General features: G+C 42.2%; 1 protein-coding gene across 7 annotated transcripts in view; it reads left to right on the top strand.

The window, feature by feature from the left end:
* MAK (male germ cell associated kinase) overlaps window positions 1-22,431 on the top strand; it is a 48,442-nt gene that overhangs the window by 83 nt on the left and 25,928 nt on the right. For 6 of the 7 annotated variants that reach the window (XM_070457025.1, XM_070457024.1, XM_070457022.1 and 3 more), the window contains exons 2-6: window positions 6,917-7,249; window positions 11,559-11,613; window positions 12,813-12,934; window positions 16,968-17,047; window positions 19,973-20,105. In XM_070457025.1, the coding sequence (XP_070313126.1) occupies window positions 7,149-7,249; window positions 11,559-11,613; window positions 12,813-12,934; window positions 16,968-17,047; window positions 19,973-20,105 (491 nt within the window). In that variant the 5' untranslated portion in view covers window positions 6,917-7,148. Of the gene's footprint in view, window positions 1-53; window positions 156-6,916; window positions 7,250-11,558; window positions 11,614-12,812; window positions 12,935-16,967; window positions 17,048-19,972; window positions 20,106-22,431 lie in introns of those variants that run through there. The other variant, XM_070457021.1, reaches the window with a different exon arrangement.

Raw genomic sequence — 22,431 nt, 5'->3', positions numbered from 1 at the left:
GTAAGCGGCCGGCGCGGGCAGGTAATCCCGAGCGGGCAGCGGGGCGGCCGCCGCCCGTCCGACCCGAGCCTGTCCTGCGAGGCGGCCCGGCATGTCCCCCAGGCGCCCTGTCCTACCGGGGCCGACTTCTGCTGAGAGAAGGGGCCTGGACACCGGTAGGGGTGGAGGACTGGAGGGGGGAGGACTCGGGGAGGGGCGGGGCTGGCCGGCGGGGACTGTCTACCTGCTCCCAGCGCGTTGGGTTTGCCCCGAAGCGCCCCTGGCCACTTTCCTGCGGCCCTGGCCGGCGGGGTTCAGTCCCGGGTTGGAGGATGACAGTGGGCGTACATCAGCCTGGGAGACCCTCACCCCCGAATCTATGCTAGAGTCTCCCACCGCACCCCCCGCCCTCACCCCGGAACTCCCCCTCTCCCTTTAGTGCCTGGGCGGGAGGGGACGCTGCTCTGAGGAATGAGGGGGCGGGATCGGGTCTCGGGAAGGCAGCGGAATGAGTTCAGAACTGTTATAAAAATGAAAAAGGAGGAAAGAGGAAAGAGAAACTGGGTCCAAATTCAGTGCTCACTCGTGCATCCCAAATGGCTCCCAGGCAAAAGCGGAATCCCGGCGCAGGGTGGACCAGCGGGACCCCGGGTCCCCCACGCCGAGCCCGCCGCTGCGGTCGGCGGGACACGCGGGTCCCCCAGGACCACCCCTTCCCGCTGGCCGGCGGGACTGCGCCCCCGGAGTCTTAAGGTCCCTTGTTTGCTGGGGGGGGGGGGGGGGGAGGGGGGGCGGAGAGGGGGGCGGGGAATCAGAAATCAGAGCGTCAGGGAGCGAAAACTGCTTCCTGACTTGCAAATAAGACGGGCACTTAGTTTAAGGACAGAGTTGGAGTCGGGGAGGGGAGGCAATAAAACTGGCTTTTTATAAAGTGTTTGTAATCTCAACTCTAAACGGAAAAAAATTTATGTAATTGTGTTTAATCTTTTAAAATGATCAGGCACTTGTTCGAATTGTAACGGAATTCTCATAGAGTCAAATGTGTCGGAGTTATTTTAATCAGAAAAACAATTCCTAGAGTCGAAATAATAATGGAGGCAAAAGTTACTTTCCAGCCTTTCGACCTGTCTTTACCGTCCCCTCCCCCCCCCCAACCTCCATCTCTGCCGAGAGGCCGAGTGACCGGAAAAGGAGAGACCCTTCGCTCCGCCCAAGGAGGCCACCTGCCTAAGCAAAACGGGCTTTGGGCGATGGGTGTGTGATGGGTGTGTGTGTGTGATGGGTGTGTGTGATGGGTGTGTGTGTGTGTGTGTGTGTGTAACGGGCTTTGGGCAAGGTGTTTGATCTATTTGTTGGGATGGGTGTGTGTGTGTGTGATGTGTGTGTGATGGGTGTGTGTGTGTGTGTGTGATGTGTGTGTGATGGGTGTGTGTGTGTGTGCCCAGAAAAGGAGAGACCCTTCGCTAAACGGGCTTTGGGCAAGGTGTTTGATCTATTTGTTGGGATGGGTGTGTGTGTGTGTGTGTCTGTGTGTGTGTTTTGATTTGGTTGTGCTTCGTTTTAAAACAGTTTGTGAATATTAGCACAGAACACCATACTTTTATTTTTTAAACACAAAATCTTTGTTTTCCCATTGCAAAACTTCCCTTTTAATTTCTGTAAAGATATGACTTGGTTAGTTTGATAACTTTTTTTCTGTTTTGCTTTTTAAACAACTTAATGGTTTTTATGGCGTTACTTTAAAAACAAACAAATGTTAATTCCAGCCTCAGAGTAATAAAATTAGGGCAGATTGTACCAAAGCAAGTTGAAGACCTGCAGAGGTTATCTGCTCAGTGATTGGGCAGACACAGATTTTACCCTCCATTTGCCCTCTCTCTTAATCTTCTTTAATCCTTTCTAAATCCCTTATTAGCTGGTAGAAGCTGTTGAGAATAAAGCTCAAGTTGCACTTAGCTAAAAATAAGACAGCTAGAATGGGAGAGAAATGGTAAGGGTATTTATCTAATGTAAGTCTGTAATTGAGCCTCTCGATAAATGTTTTTTTTCCTTAAACCAGAATATAAGATGTGTATAATTCATAAGAAAGTACTGTAACTTGATTGTAGAAAATTCCAAGTTCCTAACAATTCTGTTAAATTAATTGAGGATCATAGTTAAATTACACTTATCTGTATTTTGCCTTGTTGCATACATATTGAAATACATACATGGAAATATTCATGTGCAAAAGAAATCATATTAATACACCCCTATTTTGCAGAATTAGCTTCCGGGGGTCCACAGAGAAGACCTGATGTTGGGAAAGGTTGCAGGCAGGAGGAGAAGGGGGCAAGAGAGGACGAGATGGTTGGATAGCATCACCAACTCAAAGGACATGAATTTGATAAAACTCTGGGAGATCGTGAAGGACAGGGAAGCCTGGCGTACTGCAGTCCATGGGGTCACAAAGAGTCGGACACGACTTAGCGACAGAACAACACAACCACAGAGAAGAATACATGTAGTTTGCAGAGAAATATCATTGAATGTGAACTGGGGACCTATAGGCAGTCTGTCTTGTAAATTACATATACTGCTTTTTGACTAGTAAATCCGTTTAGGACCTTCCTATGCTACACTCATAAGAACAATTGTTTACGTGCTATCAGTGAGTAGATGCTGTGCTGTGCTATGCTAAGTCGCTTCAGTCATGTCTGACTCTGTGACCTGATGGACTGTAGCCTGCCAGGCTCTCTGTCCATGGGATTCTCCAGGCAAGAGTACTGGAATGGGTTGCTGTGCCCTCTTCCAGGGGATCTTCCCAACCCAGGGATCAAACCTGCATCTCTTGAGTCTCCTATATTGGCAGGCAGGTTCTCTACCACTAGCACTACCTGAAAAGCCCTTAAGGTGAGTAGGTACATGGGAATAATTTAAAAAACCCCTTGTACATCTATGCCTGTCTACATTGGGCCATTATCCTTGTTTTCAGGGGGATAACGAGACAGCTGGAATGGTCAGCTTCTCACCCTGGACAGCTGTTTATTTTGTAATTTAAATGACTCAAAAGGGACCTTTCTGAAACTTTGTTTGGGAGCATAGTATGTAAACTTGTGTAAGCTCCAATTGTCTTGGAACCACACATCAGACTTTTTAAAATCCATGTCACACCCATAATCTTCACCCCCTCAAACAAAAGAAGCTGAGAATCGGCCGTGTACCTCTTTTATTTTTCCCTGAATATAAGTATCCTATGCTATAGCACTTGAAACAAACCGTGTTTCCAGTGTTTTTTCTTTTCTGTTTTTTGAAGACTTGGAGTGAGGTTTCTATTACAGCTACTCCAAAACAAAAACAGAACATCCGGACTTCCAAGCTGGAGCAGGAAGGCATCAGTGACTGATCGGTCTGTTGTGTTGTAATAGTACTGGTGATGGTATGGTCGATGCTTTTTACGGTGGAAGAGAAAGAGGCCCTTCATTCCGCTTTTGCAGGGGGTTGAGCCACTGCAAGGTGAAAGTTCCACGTTTCTGGCACCTCTTACCTCTGAAATTCTCTCCCACCCTGGGCAGCTCCCTCTTCACTCCCTTCTCTTTCGTCCTTTTCTAGAGGTGCCTACAATTGCCATCTACCTCTCAGACCCTCAGTGGTTGTCCTCACTTAGGTGTTACCATGAAAATAATCTGCTGCATGCGCAGCAGATTGGCAAAGAAAAGATGCTACTATTTATCCCATTAAAATTTAATTCAGTAACTTGGGGGTGGGGTGAAAATAGATTTCTTAACGAACTCCAGTTAGACTCCCTTCTCCCCAACTCACTCTCCCTTCACTGTTTCTGGCCTAAGTTTTCAGTGTCCTTCCAAGTTATCACCATGAGCCAGATCTAGCCCCACGGTGTCGTCGGGGTGGGGAGAACCCCTGTGTACTTTCCAGGTTGTTTATAGCATCTTGCCTTGTTAGGGTGAGGAGTTAGGAATCTTTAGGGGATGGTGGGGGTGGGCAGCCTTCACTGTGGGGTAGATTCTGCCGGTTTGGGAGTGAAGAGGGGTGGTTCTTTTAGCTGCATTAGTGATTGTAAAAGCTAGCAAGGATGGATTGTTTAGAAGTTGGGGACTGTGCTGAAATACCAAACAGCTTCAGGCTAATGCAGCTATTAGACTAACTCCATCAATGATTCTCTTGATCGATCCTAGGTCATTTAATCCCTCTGCATTTTTGTTGTACGTTGTTACTGATATGATGAACACTGTGGCCTTTTGGACAAATTTATTCTCTGTATTGTTACTTAACCAGAAAGAATTGGTAAACTTCTGGAGAGCATACTTCTGTAAAAGACCTTAAATAGAGAAGCTAGAAAAGAATGTCAAGCAATTTAGCGAATTCCCTGGTGGTTCAGTGGTTAGAACTTGGCACTTTTACTGCAAGCCGTGTGGTGCAGCCAAAAAAAAAAAGAATGCCAGGCAGTTTAATATCTGATAATAAACTGCAAAATACTGACTTAATAAAATTCTAAGTGATCAGAAGGAATATGTTTTATAGCCCATGTTTTATTTAATCATAGCACAGAGTATTACCAAACAGACCCCCAAAGAGCTTTCAAAGTTGTCTTTCCTTACCTAGATAATGGAAAAACTAAGGAAACCAAATACACATTTTAGTCAGGAACCATGCAGGGGGATGTTGCCTTTCTCTATATTAATACCCTCATGTTTAGAACCTGTGTCTATGTATGATGTAAAGACCACTTGCAAAAGAACTTCATTTTCAGGCAAATGGGGAAGCATTTGCTGGCATTTGTTTTTTTTTTTACACAAAATTCACATTTTATTTAGGTTGATGCTGACATTTGTTGAAACCATTTGCTAAGACATAACTGAGCCAGATGAAGGAACCACTAAATAGAAATGGAATTTACTATTGAGATCTCTTTGTCAAGATCCTGGCCACAGAGGTAGTGTGGCCTAAACTACTCCCTTGCCTTTGAAGGGGTTGCTATCTGTCATGAAGTGAAATAAATGATAAATGAAAGCACACTCCCTGTTATTTAAAAGCGCCACAGGTTCTTCCAGGGCTTCCGGTGGACAAATGTGTTTCTGTATAAAGGGAACTACATCATTTTAGTGCACTTCTCTGCCGTGTTTCTGCAGAAAAGCCTATTTTTGGAAGCCTTGGGTACCTTGACAACTACAATATATTCTTGTTGCTCCTACATTTCTGCATCTAATAGAGAAGGAATTTCTGTGACTTTATCTTGTGGAAGTAGTGCTACAGTGAAAGAAAAATAATCATTGATTGAAGCATCAGATTATGAAAGGCATTTTATTTTTTTGGCTGAACCACGCAGCTTGTCGGATCTTAGTTCCCCAACTATGGATCGAACTCGGACACTCGACAGCAAAAGCACAGTTTCTAACCACTGGACCTCTAGGGAATTCCCTATAAAAGACATTTTAAAACAAGCTATGTCCTTTCATAGTGCCAAACATTGTTACCTTCTGCAGCTAAGAATACAGCCTTGTAGCAGGAGGATTGATTTTTTAAAGCAACATAAGAATGATAAACAGGTATGAAATGAGAAATTGTTCCTTGAATGCTGAATTGAGACAGAAGAGTGGGAGGAAATTATTGAACAGAGTTGTAATGAAGGGGGTACTATTGTTTTATGTGCTTCGTTTTTTTTCGTTTAATTGTAGTAATAAAATCAGAACCTATAGAAACCTGTACCCTTCCAATATATACACATCCACAACCCCTTTTCTGTAGTTTGAAATCCACAAAGCTCTGAGAGATGACTTTTCAGAAATTAATTTATGCAAATTCATTTGAAATAAAATATGGCCCGAGTGATGTGAGGCCGCTTATGGTCTTCATTTCTTTTATTTAGTGCACTTCTCTTACATTTTTCTGCAGGTACATTAAGATGCTCTTTGGGAGATGTTATGTACCCTACTGCTTTTCTGTGGTTGGTGGTTTAGTCGCTGAGTCGAGTCTGACTCTTGTGACCCCATGGACTGTAGCCTGCCAGGCTCCTCCGTCCATGGAATTTTCCAGGCAAGAATACTGGAGTGGGTTGCCATTTCCTTCTCCAGGGGTTTTCCTGACCCAGGGATCGAACCTGGGTCTCCTGTGTTGCAGGTGGATTCTTTACCCCTGAGCCAGCAGGGAACGCCTCTATTTCTTTTCTAAAATATGCAAATACCTGGATTCCAAACACATCTGGCCCAGGAATTTCACATAAGGGAGTGTGGCCCAAATTAAACACGATGCAAAAATAGATTCTAAGAATGGATATATTGGAGAATCTGATTTTGCACAGTCTGATGTGGACTCATATAGATTCTATTGCTGCTGTGTCATTCAGTTGTGTCTGACTCTTTGTGACCCTATGAATTGTAGCCCGCCAGGCTCCTCTGTCCATGGGATTCTCCAGCAAGAATACTAGAGTGGGTTGCCATGCCCTCTTCCAGGGGATCTACCCAACCCAGGGATCAAACCCAGGTCTCCCGCATTGCAGGCAGATTCTTTACCAGCTGAGAGACCAGGGAAGCCCAAGAATACTGGAGTGGGGAGCCTATTCCTTCTCCAGGGGAACTTCCTGACCCAGGAATCCAACTGAGGTCTCCTGCATTGCAGGCAGATTCTTTACCAGCTGAGCTACCAGGGAATAATAGATTCTATTATAGTCATTAAAAAAAAAAAGGGAATCACAAACATCATTAAGTCAACGTTTATTGGGTTCAGTTTCATTACATGGTACCAAGTATTAATAAATGAAGCATTCTACAGTGATTTTCAGCAGTCTATCATATGTGAACATCATTCCACATAGCACAAGTGATTTATTGACACATGCTTAAAAATTAGTATTTGTCTTACAGTTTTCCTAGATTACCAGTAAATTTTTGGAAGTGATGCTTTAATGAGCATTCCTTTTATTCTTGTTGTTTTTTTACAGGGTGTTCATAAGAATGGAAGCACCGTTTCCTTGCCAGATTCCTTACTGCTGCATCTTATGAACCTACAGAATCTTGGGGAAGAACCTGTATTTAATGATGACAAAACCTGTCACCAGTGTAGCAACAACGGCCTGAGGGCAGAAACGAATAAAAATAAAAGACGCGTTTATATTTATATTCAACAAAGACGTCCTTTCCCGTGGACAGCCTGCGCTGCATCATTCTTCCGAGATGAACCGGTACACGACCATGAGACAGCTGGGGGACGGCACATACGGGAGCGTGCTCATGGGCAAGAGCAACGAGTCCGGGGAGCTGGTGGCCATCAAAAGGTACCTCGGGCGACCCTGCCACGTTCACCCCTTTCTGTTCCTCTCCTTTGCTTGCTTGAGAACGTACACAAGCGCAGAGAGAAGTCTGGTCCAGACCCCATGCTTGTTAGGCCATGGTGGAATGCCATTCTGGAGACAGCACTGCAAGAAAGGAGTTCTGCTGGTCCCCACGTATATGAGTTTAATTTTCTGATTTGTCCAGCAAAATAAGGGCTCTGCTTTTTGAAAAAAAATTTATTTCTTTTTAATTGGAGGGTAATTGCTTTACAAGGTTGTGTTGATTTCTGCAATACATCAGCGTGACCCAGCCATAAGTGTGCATATGGTCCCTCCGTCTTGCACCTCCCTCCCACCCCCACGCCATCCCAGCCTCTGCGTGGTCCCAGGGCACCAGGCTGAGCGCCCTGTGTTACACCCAGCCTCCCATTGGTTATCTGTTTAGGGCTCTGCTTCTTATGCATGACAACTCTGAACTGAGACTGAAGGTAATGCGTAGAATTTTTCTTAGCACTTAAAGTGGAGTACAGAGTAGAGCTTATTATTATTTCTTTTAAAACAACAGGCCTCAAAATCAGATGGTATTCACAATATCAGGCTGAGTTCTGAATGGCCTATGGTATTTCCCTGAGCTCCATATGAAATAGAGGAATTATTAACTTAATGATTTCTTTAATCTACTGTATTTGATATCTATCATATGTTAAAAAAAAAATTACCCCAAAGCTTAGTGATTTAAGACAAGAACAAACATCTGTTAACTCATGGTTTCTGTGGGTCAGGAATTTAGGAGCAGCTCAGCTGTGTTTCTGGCTCCAGGTCTCTCTGCCGTGATGGCAAAGGTCAGCCCAGGTCACAGTCATCTGCAGGCTGGACCGGGGCTGGAGGACGCACTTGCAAGCTGGTTCGCCGTGTCAGTTTGCTGGGGCTGCTCTCACCAAGTACCCCAGACTGGGTGGTTTAAACAGCGTATTTATTTCCCCACGGTCTGGAGGCTGGAAGTGAGATCGAGCTGTTGGCAGGGTTGGTTTCCCTCAGACCTGTCTCCTCAGCTTGCAGACAGTTCTCTTCTCCCCATGTGTTCACCTGGTCTTCTGTCTGTGTATGTCTGGGTCCTAATCTCCTCCTCCTATAAGGACACCAGTAATATCGGATTAGGACCCACCCCAAAGCCCTCTCTTAACCTTAATTACCTCTGTAAGGTCTATCTCCAGATGCAGTCATTCTCCGAGGTACTGGGAGCTTAGGACTTCAAGATATGGATTTGGGGGGACACAGTGTGGCTCAGACTGGACTTCTGTATATGCCAGTTTAAGCCCAGACTGGTTGGCTTAAACGGTAGGGATTTATTGAGACACTTGGGAGGTTACAAGTCTAAAGTCAAGGTGTCAGCAGGGTTGGTTCCTGCTGAGGGCTGGGAGGAAAGGCTCTCTCCTAGGCCCCTTTTCCTTGGCTTATCGATGGCATTTTCTCTCTATGCACCTCCCATGTCAGCTTCCCTTGATGCATATTTCTTTGTCCAAATTTCTTTTTTTTATATAAAGACAAATTTATATAAAGACAATTTCTCTCTATATGGGGCTCTACAGATCGTCACTTGAGTGTTCTCATGACACGGTAGCTGGCTTGCACCGCAACAAGTCTTGAAAACTGATTACCACTTCAACCAAAGGATGATCATCCAAAATTTAAATGCTTTAACAAATGTTTATCAAATGTTACAACACTTTAGAATATGATGATCTAAAATATTACATATATAAGGAAATACTTTTATAAAGTATTGTCAAATAGCCATTAGTATCAGGTAAGTAAATGTATAATGTATAATGAATGGGCTTCCCAGGTGGTGCTAGTGGTAAAGAAACCTCCCGTCAGTGCAGGAGACTTTAGAGATGTGGGTTTGATCCCTGGGCTGGGAAGATTCCCCTGAAGGAGAGCACTGCAACCCACTCCAGTATTCTCGCCTGGAGAATCCCATGGACAGAGGAGCCTCATGGGCTGCAGTCCGTGAGGTTGCAAAGGGTTGGATACGACTAAAGTGACTTAGCATGCTTATATAACTGAAATGAAAAACAGGAATAAAAAGAAATTTCCCTGACCTGAAAGGTGAAATAGTACAGGTACTTCCCATAAAGTTGGTTTTAAGACCAGTATGCCTGTTGTATCTCCTACTGATCAAGATTGTACTGGAGCCCCTAACTGGTGCAATAAGAGAAGAAAGTAATACGCGAGGTGTAAGTATTAGCCAAAATGAGATGAAATCATTCTTAGTTATAGGCTAAGTGATTATGTAAATGCACCCAAATACTTCATTACACACACATAAATTTATATGTAAGAATATCTTTAAAAGGACTGGAAATATTCACAATAAAATTCATGAATGCTGTGGCTCCTCGGGGGAGAGGGGTAAGAAGATGAGAATGAGGGTTGAGTCTCATGGTATCATCTTAGAAGACTTCCCACAGAAAATGAGATCTTGAGAATGAGAAAAAGCTATGAAGAGGAGAGGTAGGCATAGCCAGGCTGTAACAATAGCGTGTATGAAGAAGGAGAGATTTTCCTTTGGGAAATTTTATTGTAGGTTTCTTACCATAAGAAACTTTGTAGTATCTGCTGCCATTTCAGGGGAAAAAAGTTTTAAAAAAGCTATAGGGGCTGGTAATAAGACCTTCTCACCTCATTAAATTAACAATATTTATTAAGCTCTGTGTCCTTTAAAGTCCCGAGAGGCGGTTCCATTCCAGAGGGTCTCCTGTTTATGGGACAGTTGCTCAGGAGCCCCACTGAGGGGTTTCAGAATCCATCAAGCCACCACTTAGCAAATATCCTTTGAGACTTAAACTGTGTCTCAAAAACCCATCAGGCAGGGGGAGGTGTCCTCAAAGAGCTTGCTGCTGTGCTTGAGGAGAGGGGACAAGGTCTAAACGTAATAATTAAACTATACGGTGTGTAAGAAGGTGGTCAGTGCTACGGGAGAAAAAGCAGAACAGGAAAGGTGACCTCAGAGCCCTGAAAGCCAGCCTCCGGCATTCAAGGAATAAGGATCAGCCTGAGGTGAAAGTGCTCTCCTTTCTTCTAACCAGCCAAGCTCTTTCTAGCTGTTTCTCTGGCTGGCACCTTCTGTCTTGCAGGTCTCATCTGAAACACTGCCTCATCACAAAGGCCCGAGGCCTGGCCAGTTTATCTCATGACACTTAAAGCTGATCTGTATGTCTGTTTTGTGTTAACTAAAGTCGATTTCCTGTGAGATGGGAAGCACCGTGGTAACCATCCCTGATTTCATCATCCGGGCACGTAGCAGGTGTTGGATGAATAAATAAATGGAAGAGAAGGTGGCAGGGAGTCTAAGAGGAATTCTAACAAATTGGTTTAACTTCTTACAGTTAATTTCTTTAAATTGGTCTAAGAAAGTGGGATAATTGTTTTGTGAAGAAACTTCTATATTTGCATATAGATACCTGTATCACTTTAAGGTAGTATTGATAAAAAGTAGTAACTATTGAGGAGAAAGTAGCATGTTAGTAAATGTGGATTGCAGCTAGTACAGACTTTTAAGAAGAGTAAACGTTTCAGTTTGTACTAAATTTTGAAAAAAAACCTGAATATGTTAACTAGCCTCTAAAAGTTGTATTAAAAATTCTACAATTATTTTTTAAGAATCATAGAGATTATATGTACAGTTTTGGATGGATTTGATCATTGATGAAAGTACTTTTATACTATATTTGAATTGACTTGTATTTTATTTCAAATTGAGCATTGTGCTGGACTTACTTTCTTATTTCAACTAGACATTTATGGCTATAGTACTGAAAGGTTTCTTTTGGTAAGTCTGTAAGCCCTCAATTTTTTTCAAGCTCCTTCATAAATTCCTAGCACCTGAATACATACAAGTGAAATTCTGATTCACTAAGAATATTTCAGAAATAATAGCAGTGATGCCCTTGTTATCTCACTGTAGCCAACCACAAATACTGGTAAAAATAGGAACATCTAGTATTTACTGAGTGCTGACCTATGCCATTTACAATAAGCTTCTCTTATGCAGCAGTTTCTGCTCTATAGCTAAGGAATTTGCGGCACGGAGGGTCATTAGGTAATTTGTCCAAGAAGTGACATAGTCATGAGCCTGCACCAAGTGGCCCTGAGATGCACGGAATGGAAATGATCTGCTTTTAAGGAGGAGGGAAGAGAGACACACAGCTTGCCTGGAGCAAACTAATAATAGAGTGAGAAAGCCAGCAGTGTAATGTGTGTCTTCATACCCTCGGTCCCCAGGCACTAAACTTTTCTTTTTTAATTTCAGAATGAAGAGGAAGTTCTATTCTTGGGATGAATGTATGAACTTGAGAGAAGTTAAGGTAAAACCCCAGGGATGACAAGAACCTGAGAAGACCTCAGTTCTACCCCACACATCTCTCATTCCCGAGGATGGTAGCTAAGGAGACTGTTCTGTTCTCTGAGTGAAGCAGACCAAAGATAATTCTGTTTCTTATGTTTTTCTTTATCTTCCTAAACTCATTTCTCATCAGAATGTCAGTGGAGAACAGAAAATAACTGTACCCTCACATTTAAAAGTACACTCACATTTTTAATGCCAGTGGTCTCCATTTATTATTCAGTTTTTCTAAACTTTTTATTTTGTATTAGGGTGTAGCTGGTTAACAAACAGTGTTGTGACAGTTTCAGGAGGACTGAGCAAAGGGACTCAGCCATATAAATACATGTATGTGTATGTGTATTCTCCCCCGAACCTCCCCTCCCATCCAGGCTGCCAAACAACCTTGAGCAGAGTTCCCTGTGCAGAGTTCAGGAGGTCCTTGCTGGTTATCCATTTTAAATATAGCCGTGAAAGTACACTCTCACTTTTAAAAGAGTGCTTTAATTCATACTATCAAAGGAAAGACAAATTTTAAAATCACCACATACCATTTCTTTATATTTTATGTGTACAGTGTGGATACATTTTCGGAGACTTTTGCATGAATTTGCACACGGTTAAGTCAGAAACAAGGTTAAACCTATTTAATGGCCAAGAAAAAAAAAAGTCACAGAGTGAAATGCTTGATAGCTATTGTTGACCTGGTTTGTTTCGGCACGTACACTCATTCCTTAAACAATTACTGCTTACTTTAAGATTTTACTTCTTTACTTGTGGCCGCGCTTCGGGCTTGCTCTGGCTGCGCCGGTCAGCGGCGGTGACCCTCGTCGGGAGCGCGGCCCGAGGGCGCTCGGCCTGCGTAGTCGCAGCTCCCGAGCTCCAGCGCGCAGGCTCCTTAGTCGTTCCCAGACCGGGGATCGAACCTACGCCTCCTACCTTTGCAGGCAGATTGTTTACCCCCGAGCCACCAGGGAAGCCCTATCTGCTTACTTTAAATAGGTGTACTAAGGTGTTTTTAAGATGTGTAAAATATTATAGGTATTAAAATACAATTCACTAATGAATTTAGAAGAAATAGAAAATTACATAAGGTAATTATCATACCTAGCATTGATGAGACTTTGCCAAATTTGGTATCTTTGCCTTAAGAATTTTTAATATTTACTTGCTCTGTTGCAGTCTCTGAAGAAACTTAATCATGCCAATGTGATCAAACTGAAAGAAGTTATCAGAGAAAATGACCATCTTTATTTTATATTTGAATATATGAAAGAAAACCTCTATCAATTAATGAAAGACAGGTATGTCTTTATGAAAATTAAGTTTTCCCTTACTATCTCCTCCATCAGTCCCTTAGGAGCCCTGCAATATTATCACACTTTGCAATATACAGGTCCAAGGAGTAGCTTTAAATTAGCTGTTATCTTTATCAAAGGATAATGTCTAATTGGAGAAGAACCATCACTTTTCTGTTGTAATCTCTTAGAAGTCAAGATAAATATTTCATATAAACATACTATCTATAGTTTTTGAAACAAAAATCTATAGTTTAATAGTAATAAAGCTGGCCTTGAGCAAAACTGAGAGAAGCATCTACTTGCTCTCCCACGCATCTTGTGAAGGTTAATTAAAGAATGGAGGAAAAAATGAAGTTGTTTTTAAGAAAGGACCTAATAAACTGGGTCATTAGAATGCTTAAGTGAATGACAGCAACCTGTTACCAACACCAGGAAAATTCTCCTTTTAAACATACGAACAGAATCTCTAAACAAGGGCAGTTTCAGTCATGTGCATGAGCGTGGAAAGAATAACATTTTTGTGGTAGCTACTGACCACATCTGGAGATTAATGTCCATTTTGCCTGTCTTTAAAGCCAGAGGTGTTCAGCAAAAGATCCTAAAATATGAGATGAATTTCTCAGTGGATTGATGCTGATTTCTCTCTCTGTCTTTCTTATACACACACACACACACACACACTTTCTCTCTTAAGTTCTAAGGATGATGAGTGAATTTTTCTTTAATCATATTTTTCCTTCTTTCAAAAATACTGAATATATGTTATGTTCCAGGCTGATAGCATTATGACATTAATAGCAGTTAAAAGTAAAGAAAATCTCTACCTCTCAAATTGGTGTTTATTTTTCTCAAGTTCTTTCTAACCCCTGTATGCAGGCTTGCGTGCTTTTTATGTAGTTGTAATTTTAGTGGTGATACATTTCTTATTTGATTTATCCACTTACAGGTTTTCTTTTAATGCTGATACAGAATATCCATAGTGACCACAGTTAGTATATTCTGTTAAAGGACTATACAAAGCTTCGCTTATCTCTCTGCACTATTTAAAATAAGTAACTATCGATGGGAGAAAAGGTTGATAATTACAATGGATAATATGATGTAATTATTTTGTAGCCATTAGAAGTGATAACTATGGAAATTCTGAAAGTGCTTCAGTTCAGTTCAGTTCAGTCGCTCACTCGTGTCCGACTCTTTGCGACCCCATGAATCACAGCACGCCAGGTCTCCCTGCCCATCACCAACTCCCGGAGTTTACTCAAACTCATGTCCATCGAGTCGGTGATGCCATCCAGCCATCTCATCCTCTGTCGTCCCCTTCCCCTCCTGCCCCCATTCCCTCCCAGCATCAGAGTCTTTTCCAGTGAGTCAACTCTTCACATGAGGTGGCCACAGTATTGGAGTTTCAGCTTCAGCATCAGTGCTTCCAATGAACACCCAGGACTGATCTCCTTTAGGATGGACTTGCTGGATCTCCTTGCAGTCCAAGGGACTCTCAAGAGTCTTCTCCAACACCACAGTTGAAAAGCATCAATTTTTCCGTGCTCAGCTTTCTTCACAGTCCAACTCTCACATCCATACATGACCACTGGAAAAACCATAGCCTTGACTAGACAGACCTTTGTCGGCAAAGGAATGTCTCTGCTTTTTAATATGCTATCTAGGTTGGTCATAACTTTCTTTCCAAGGAGTAAGTGTCTTTGAATTTCATGGCTGCAATCACCATCTGCAGTGATTTTGGAGCCCCAAAAAATAAAGTCTGACACTGCTTCCACTGTTTCCCCATCTATTTCCCATGAAGTGATGGGATCAGATGCCATGATCTTAGTTTCTGAATGTTGAGCTTTTAAACCAACTTTTTCACTCTCCTCTTTCACTTTCATCAAGCAGCTTTTTAGTTCGTCTTCACTTTCTGCCATAAGGGTGGTGTCATCTGCATATCTGAGGTAATTGATATTTCTCCCAGCAATCTTGATTCCAGCGTGTGCTTCTTCCAGCCCAACGTTTCTCATCATGTACTCTGCATCTAAGTTAAATAAGCAGGGTGACAATATACAGCCTTGATGTACTCCTTTTCCTATTTGGAATCAGTCTGTTGGTCCATGTCTAGTTCTAACTGTTGCTTCCTGACCTGCATATAGGTTTCTCAAGAGGCAGGTCAGGTGGTCTGGTATGCCCATCTCTTTCAGAATTTTCCACATTTTATTGTGATCCACACAGTCAAAGGCTTTGGCATAGTCAATAAAGCAGAAATAGATGTTTTTCTGGAACTCTCTTGCTTTTTTGATGATCCAGCGGATGTTGGCAATTTGATCTCTGGTTCCTCTGCGTTTTCTAAAACAAGCTTAAACATCTGAAAGTTCACAGTTCACGTATTGCTGAAGCCTGGCTTGGAGAATTTTGAGCATTACTTTACTAGCGTGTGACATGAGTACAGTTGTGCAGTAGTTTGAGCATTCTTTGGCATTGCCTTTCTTTGGGATTGGAATGAAAACTGACCTTTTCCAGTCCTGTGGTGACTGCTGAGTTTTCCAAATTTGCTGACATATTGAGTGCAGCACTTTCACAGCATCATCTTTCAGGATTTGAAATAGCTCAACTGGAATTCCATCACCTCCACTAGCTTTGTTCATAGTGATGCTTTCTAAGGCCCACCTGACTTCACATTCCAGGATGTCTGGAATGAGTGTGTGGTGTGAGTGATCACACCATCGTGATTATCTGCATCGTGAAGATCTTTTTTGTACAGTTTTTCTGTGTATTCTTGCCACCTCTTCTTAATATCTTCTGCTTCTATTAGGTCCATACCATTTCTGTCTTTTATTGAACCCATCTTTGCATGAAATGTTCCCTTGGTATCTCTAATTTTCTTGAAAAGATCTCTAGTCTTTCCCATTCTGTTGTTTTCCTCTATTTCTTTGCGTTGATCGCTGAGGACGGCTTTCTTATCTCTCCTTGCTCTTCTTTGGAACTCTGCATTCAAATGGGAATATCTTTCCTTTTCTTCTTTGCTTTTCACTTTTCTTCTTTGCTTTTCACTTTTCTTCTTTTCACAGCTATTTGTAAGGCCTCCTCAGACAACCATTTTGCCTTTTTGCATTTCTTTTCCATGGCAATGGTCTTGATCCCTGTCTCCTGTACAATGTCATGAACCTCCGTCCATAGTTCATCAGGCACTCTATCAGATGTAGTCCCTTAAATCTATTTCTCACTTCCACTGTATAGTCATAAAGGATTTGATTTGAAAGTGCTTACAAGTGGGTAAAAAACAGAAACCAAAATTATATTTATGTAACACTGACATCTTATATAAGAATTATACATGTGGATTATGACTGGGTTAGATACTAAAGAGTCAAAATAGTTTCTTCATCAGGTGGTGTGATTATGGGTAATCTTTTTGTCTTTGAATAATAATTTATGGTCTTTTAAATGTATAAAATAGTAAAAAAGATATGTTGAGATATAATTTTGAAGAAAAAATTAAGTACATATAAATGTAACAAATATTATATATTCATCTGATTTTTAAAAAATATATAAACCTGTTGATGGAAGTAGTTAATACAATTGCAAATGAACACTAAAAAAAGAAAGAGTAAGCTTTGAAATTTCATGATTCAATTCTGGATTTCTAAATTAAATGGAAATAAAAGTGATATTTAGAATATTATTCAATGTCAAAATTGTAAATTATTTCCAAGTCCCCTATAAATGTGTTATCATACTTTCATAATTTAAAAAATAATAAGAAGAAAAAAGTATGAATTAAACTACTAACAACTGTACATGGTAAAAGGGCTATTTGAAGTTAAGTGCTATTTTTACACTGTTTTTGGTAGCTTAACTTCCTGAAATATTGTTTTTGAGATTAATTTACAAGCCTTTCTTATTCAAGTAATCTTCTTTTCCATTTCAGTTGAAGACCCATGCACAAAACATTGGCTCTGATTCTATGGCTGTACCTTTAGTATTCTTTTTACATTCTTTTTACAAAGTGAATTACATTACTGTTTATTTGTTCATTTCTTCACAGAAACAAGTTGTTCCCTGAGTCTGTCATCAGAAATATTATGTATCAGATATTGCAGGGGCTGGCATTTATCCATAAACATGGTAGGTTTTATATCCCTACATCTTTAGATTATTGTCAGTTATGGATAGGAATTATATGTAAGCTATTATTAAATAATATTATGTTAGATAACTACAACTTTGGAATATGTGCCTACTAAATGACATATTTAAAAACTTCAGAATTTCTACAATTCTAAATAAAATAGAATTTCTATAATCTATAATTATCTTCCTCTATATCAGAATTTTTTAACAGTTTGATCACCAGCATTTAGTCTGTCATCATAAACCCACCCTGCTACCTTATTCCACCTAATTTTACCATGGAAATGAAAAAAATATAAGTCTCCTCTTTTGGAAAAGGTTGAAATGCTTTGATCTATCATGACCAATTACTAACATTTAACTAGTTTAAAGCCACCCAAGCTATAGTATTTTCTAGTTTTCCTTAGTATTCACACATAGTTATTTCTATACTTGAAGAAATTAAATGCTTGCTCTTATATTTATGAATTTCTTATTTATGTTAATCTTGTAACTGATATTGTTTTTTGCATCTCTCTCAAACCAAAGTAACTTAACCTGAAAAGTTAATATGATTATTATGAAAAATGTTAATGAATGTTTAGAATCACTAGTTGTTTAGATATTAAATGAGAAAAGTTTATGCTACTATTGCTGCATTTTGAGCATAGGCATTCAAAAATCACCATCATTAGTCTCCTTTCATGTTTCATATGATATTTTCTTTTCTCTTTTAACTGCTACAGGAAATAGAATTTTCTAAAAATTATGCCATGCAAAAATACATAGAATTTTCTAAAAGTGCCATGCAGAATCCCATATAAACCTTGTAAGAACATTCTTGAATCCCCAGTCTCAGATAAGCTGTTAAGGTCTTTCAAAATCTAAAACCCATGATAATTTACTACAATTGATTGGTAAAAGTCAGTCATTTGTTAATTAAAATTAAGGATATATGCTATTTTAATTGTTCTTAATGGATTCCTTATCTTCAACCCATTTTAAAACTCTGATCAGCATGGTAACGCTTGATTTTTGCATATGTTAATTTATGCTAATGAAGAAAGTGTTGTGTGAAAAGTCAAAAGCCTCATGAATTCTTTTAATTTTTTTTAAAGAGCTTTGTGTTTTACTGCTATTTTTTTAGGCTAGTAATAAAATTGGTTTAGATTTCTTGGATATATAGCAACTACCAGCAACTTCAGAGCATAAGGGATTGAAAGAGGAAACTAGTTTGGGATTTAAAAATCATTGCCAGAAGTAAAGGGTAATCTAGAGATCGCTTTTTAAGTGTCTCCATAGTGATTTGGGAAACCAGACTCAAGAATAATAGACATTTTTACAAAAGCTAATTTATTCTTGTCGTATTTAAACATCTCAGATGTAATCCTTTGAGAAAACAGACACTTTTAAAATAGTAGCTGTCAAAAAATTGAACTAATACTTTGGTTAAAATAGGACCAAGTTAACAATATATTTATACTATATAAGGTGGAGAAAACCTCAACTCTGGTTTAATTCTGTAAGATTTTATAGATTAATGTCACGCGCTCCCTCTCCTGTCTTCATTGTGAAATTACGACGTGTTTCTCTTGGATGTGAATGAAATGGATCTCAATAGCTATCTGGAGTAAGGAGTACCGATGTCACACACAGCCCACAACTGCCCTGAAGGGATTAGAACGGTTCAGGCTTAGAGAAGTCTTCCGAGCTCAAACCCTCTTGGAATGATGACGATCACCTACAACCGATGAACTGGCCGTTCTTCATTCTCCACCCGGAAGGGTCGTTAGGATACAGGCCATCTGTGGACAGCCTGTGTGCTCCACATGCTGCCTAGGCGTCTGCAAGGAGGGCTTTCTGCCTCATTTTCACGGGGCTGCCGTGTAGCTTCAGGAACCATCTGTTTTACACATTAGTTAGGTCAGTAAGGGACTTCCCTGTGACTCAGCTGGTAAAGACTCTGCCCGCAATGCGGGAGACCTGGGTTCAATCCCTGGGTTGGGAAGATGCCCTGGAGAAGGGAACGGCTCACCCACTCCAGTATTCTGGCCTGGAGAATTCTGGCCTGGGTCTCAATGAGTCGGACACGACTGAGCAACTTTGACTTGGTAAATAAGCATTATAATGTTTGGGATTGTCAACAAGGCAGCTACTGGAGAGAACTGAGCTGGTAAATGATTTTAAAGCAAGGAGTTGGTTCAAATGTGTGGTGTTCCTGTTGTGCTTAATGCACTTCTCAAATAAGTGATTATACTCAAGGAATCGCGGTTAAACTGTCAGCAGCAGGAAGACCAGCTGCACGGGTGTGAGCTGATGTGCAGCCCTCCTTGAGCGTCACGCGACCACCTCTCTCCAGGCTGAACCTCCTCGTGTGTTACACACTCGTGATCACCGGGCCTCCTCAGGGCCGCTGCGCAGGTTCACAGAGATGATCGTCACGTGGCAGTACTAACCCAGTGCCTGAACGCACCAGATCCACAAACAGAGATACACATGGAGGGACTTCCCCGGTGGTCCAGTGGCTAAGACTCTGCTCCCAATTCAGGGGGCCTGAGTTCCATCCCTGGTCAGGGAACTAGATCCCACATGCCGCAACTATAAAAAGTCCATATGCCACAGTGAAGATCAAAGATCCTGTGTGCCACAGCTAAGATGCAGTGAGGCCAAATAAATAGATAAACATTAAAAAAAGAAAGAAAAGGAAATACATGTGCACATTTATTTTTACCCATCATATATACTGTATGAATTTCCTTGCCAAATTATTCCGAAAGCACGGTCCCCACCTCCCATCATTTTATAGACAATAAATAAGGTTTATTTTTCCCCCTAAGTTCACACTCCTAATTAGAACAGAGAGATTCAGCTACATCTTGTTAATAAATCAAATATGTCTAGATACGATAATTTATTGTTTTTCCTCTCTGTATTACCAAGGTTTTTTCCATAGGGACATGAAACCAGAAAACTTGCTTTGTATGGGTCCAGAACTTGTGAAAATTGCCGACTTTGGACTCGCGAGAGAACTGAGGTCGCAGCCGCCGTATACGGACTATGTGTCCACCAGATGGTGAGTAGCTTATGCAGCTGTCCAGGGACATGCGTCCCGGGTGACGTTTTCCTACAGTAGATTGTTCTGTGTCTTTCTGGAGGTTCCAATTCAAGTACTTAAAATACTGAACTGAATTTTTTTTACATTCCTTGGAGAGAGGGGAAGATTGGCTCATGACTCTTTTATTATTAAAAAGAGAAGGAAAAAGGATTTCACACACCCATTCACTCATTCCACAAATATTTGTTGAACACCTGCTGCTGGACGGATACTATTTTAGGCACTGGGAACACAGAAGGAGGGCTTCTCAGGTGGCTCAGTGGTAAAGGATCCGCCTGCCCATGCGGGAGACGCAGGTTCAATCCCTGGGTCGGGAAGATCCCCTGGAGAAGGAAATGGCAACCCGCTCCAGTGTTCTTGCCTGGAGAATCCCATGGACAGAGGAGCCTAGTGAGCTATAGTCCATGGGGTCGCAAAGAGTCAGACACGACTTAGTGACTAAACAACAACATCAACAAAGAAGAGAACTAAACAGACAAGAATCTCTGCCTCATGCTACTTATATGACAGCCAATACACAAACAAATTAAACGTATCGTGAGTTACCAGCAGAGAGACATGCACAGGTCCGTCAGAAGACATCAGAGGCCCATCCGTCTGGGTAGTCTGAGATGTGACGCCTGGACTGCCTTACAGCGACGAGAATGAGAGGCCTACAAGCCACATAAGCAGTGTGATGAATCTCACAGATCCAGTGCTGAGAGCAAGAGCTAAACGGAAAAAGAGCACGTTATGGGATTCCATATAGTGTACAAAAATAGACCTAATCTACGCTGTTAAAAGTCAGGATAGCGGCCACACGGTGGGGTGAGCGGGGGCGGAAGTGACTGGCCGAGTGCAGGAGAGGGACCGTCTGGGGTGCTGACAGCATGCAGTCCCTCGATCTGGGTGCTGGGTCCGTTCTAACTGTGAAAATTCAGCAAGCTGTATTCCTGGGACACGTGCTTTTTTCTGTATGTATCAGTTCAGTTCAGTCGCTCAGTTGTGTCCCACTCTCTGTGACCCCCTGGTCTGCAGCACGCCAGGCCTCCCTGTATATCACCAACTCCCGGGGCTTGCTCAAATTCACGTCTATTGCGTTGGTGATGCCATCCAACCATCTCATCCTCTGTCATCCCCTTCTCCCGCCTTCCATCTTCCCAGCATCAGGGTCTTTTCCAATGAGTCAGTTCTTCGCATCAGGTGGCCAAAGTATTTATATTATACTCCAATGAAAGCAGTTAAGAATATTTGAGTATCAGATAGTGATATGTTATTACAGAGAAAAATTAAGTTTGGAAGGGGACATGGGGTTGGAGGAGGCCCCGGAGGGGAAGGGCATGTTGCTGTTATTTTTTCCTTCTGTTTTGGGTTTTTTGGCCTCTTAGTTCCCTGATTGAACCTGCGTTGGAAGGCCTTGTTCTGTATTGTCTTGCATCCCCTGCATTGGAAGGCAAAGTCTTAGCCACTGGACCACCAGGGAAGTCCCCGTGCGGCTGTTAAACAGAAGGTCTCAGTGATGCTGGGGTGTGGGGTTGGGGAGATGCCGGATGTTGAGAGCTTTTCAGACCGAGAAAATGCTGAGTGTAAATGCTGAGACCAGGCCTGGAGGCAGGATCGCTCTGCACAGAGCAGAATGAACACTCATGGCAAGAGCAGGAAACGAGGTTAGAGTGTTTGTGGGGTGGCCAGATCTCAGAGGTCCCTGTGGATCACAGTAAGGGTGGGGGTGGCCTGCTGATCTGCGAGAACTGGGGAGACCCTTGGGGGGCTCTGAGCTGCCGGATTGGAAACAGAATCTAGAGGAGCACAGGCAGAACCGGAAGACCAGGGAGGAGGCTGTTACACTTTTGGGGCAGAAGATGGCAGGAAATGACTTGGATCTCGTGGCCGTGAAGGTGGGGAGAGGGACAGGACGCGGAGTGTGTTTCTAAGGCAGAGCAGACGTGGGGGATCAGACGGGGGAGTGAGGAAAGGAGTCAGGCACTTCAGGGGCCTTTCTGTGAGCAGCTGGGAGGCTGGAGTGGGCCCTGATGGGGATGGCGCCGCTGCGGAGCTCCAGGTTGGGGGAGGCTGTTTTTAGGTGAGGGGTGCCCCTGAGATGTCATTGTAGGCAGCAAGCCTATGGCCTGGGTTCAGGGGGCAGGGCTGGGCTGGACACGTCAGCTTGGGAGATGTCAGTGTTAAAAATTACAGCGTTGGACGAGGCCACTAAGGGAGCAAGTGTGGGGAAAGAGTGAATCAGTCTGAGGACGGAGCCGGGAAAGGGTGCGGTGTGTCCGGACTTGCTCAGGACAGTCTTGGC

Source organism: Odocoileus virginianus, chromosome 27, assembly GCF_023699985.2.
Source record: "Odocoileus virginianus isolate 20LAN1187 ecotype Illinois chromosome 27, Ovbor_1.2, whole genome shotgun sequence".
In the NCBI taxonomy this organism is placed as follows: domain Eukaryota; kingdom Metazoa; phylum Chordata; class Mammalia; order Artiodactyla; family Cervidae; genus Odocoileus; species Odocoileus virginianus.
Note: the sequence above shows the minus strand (reverse complement) of the source record. Positions and strands in the feature narration are given on the sequence as shown.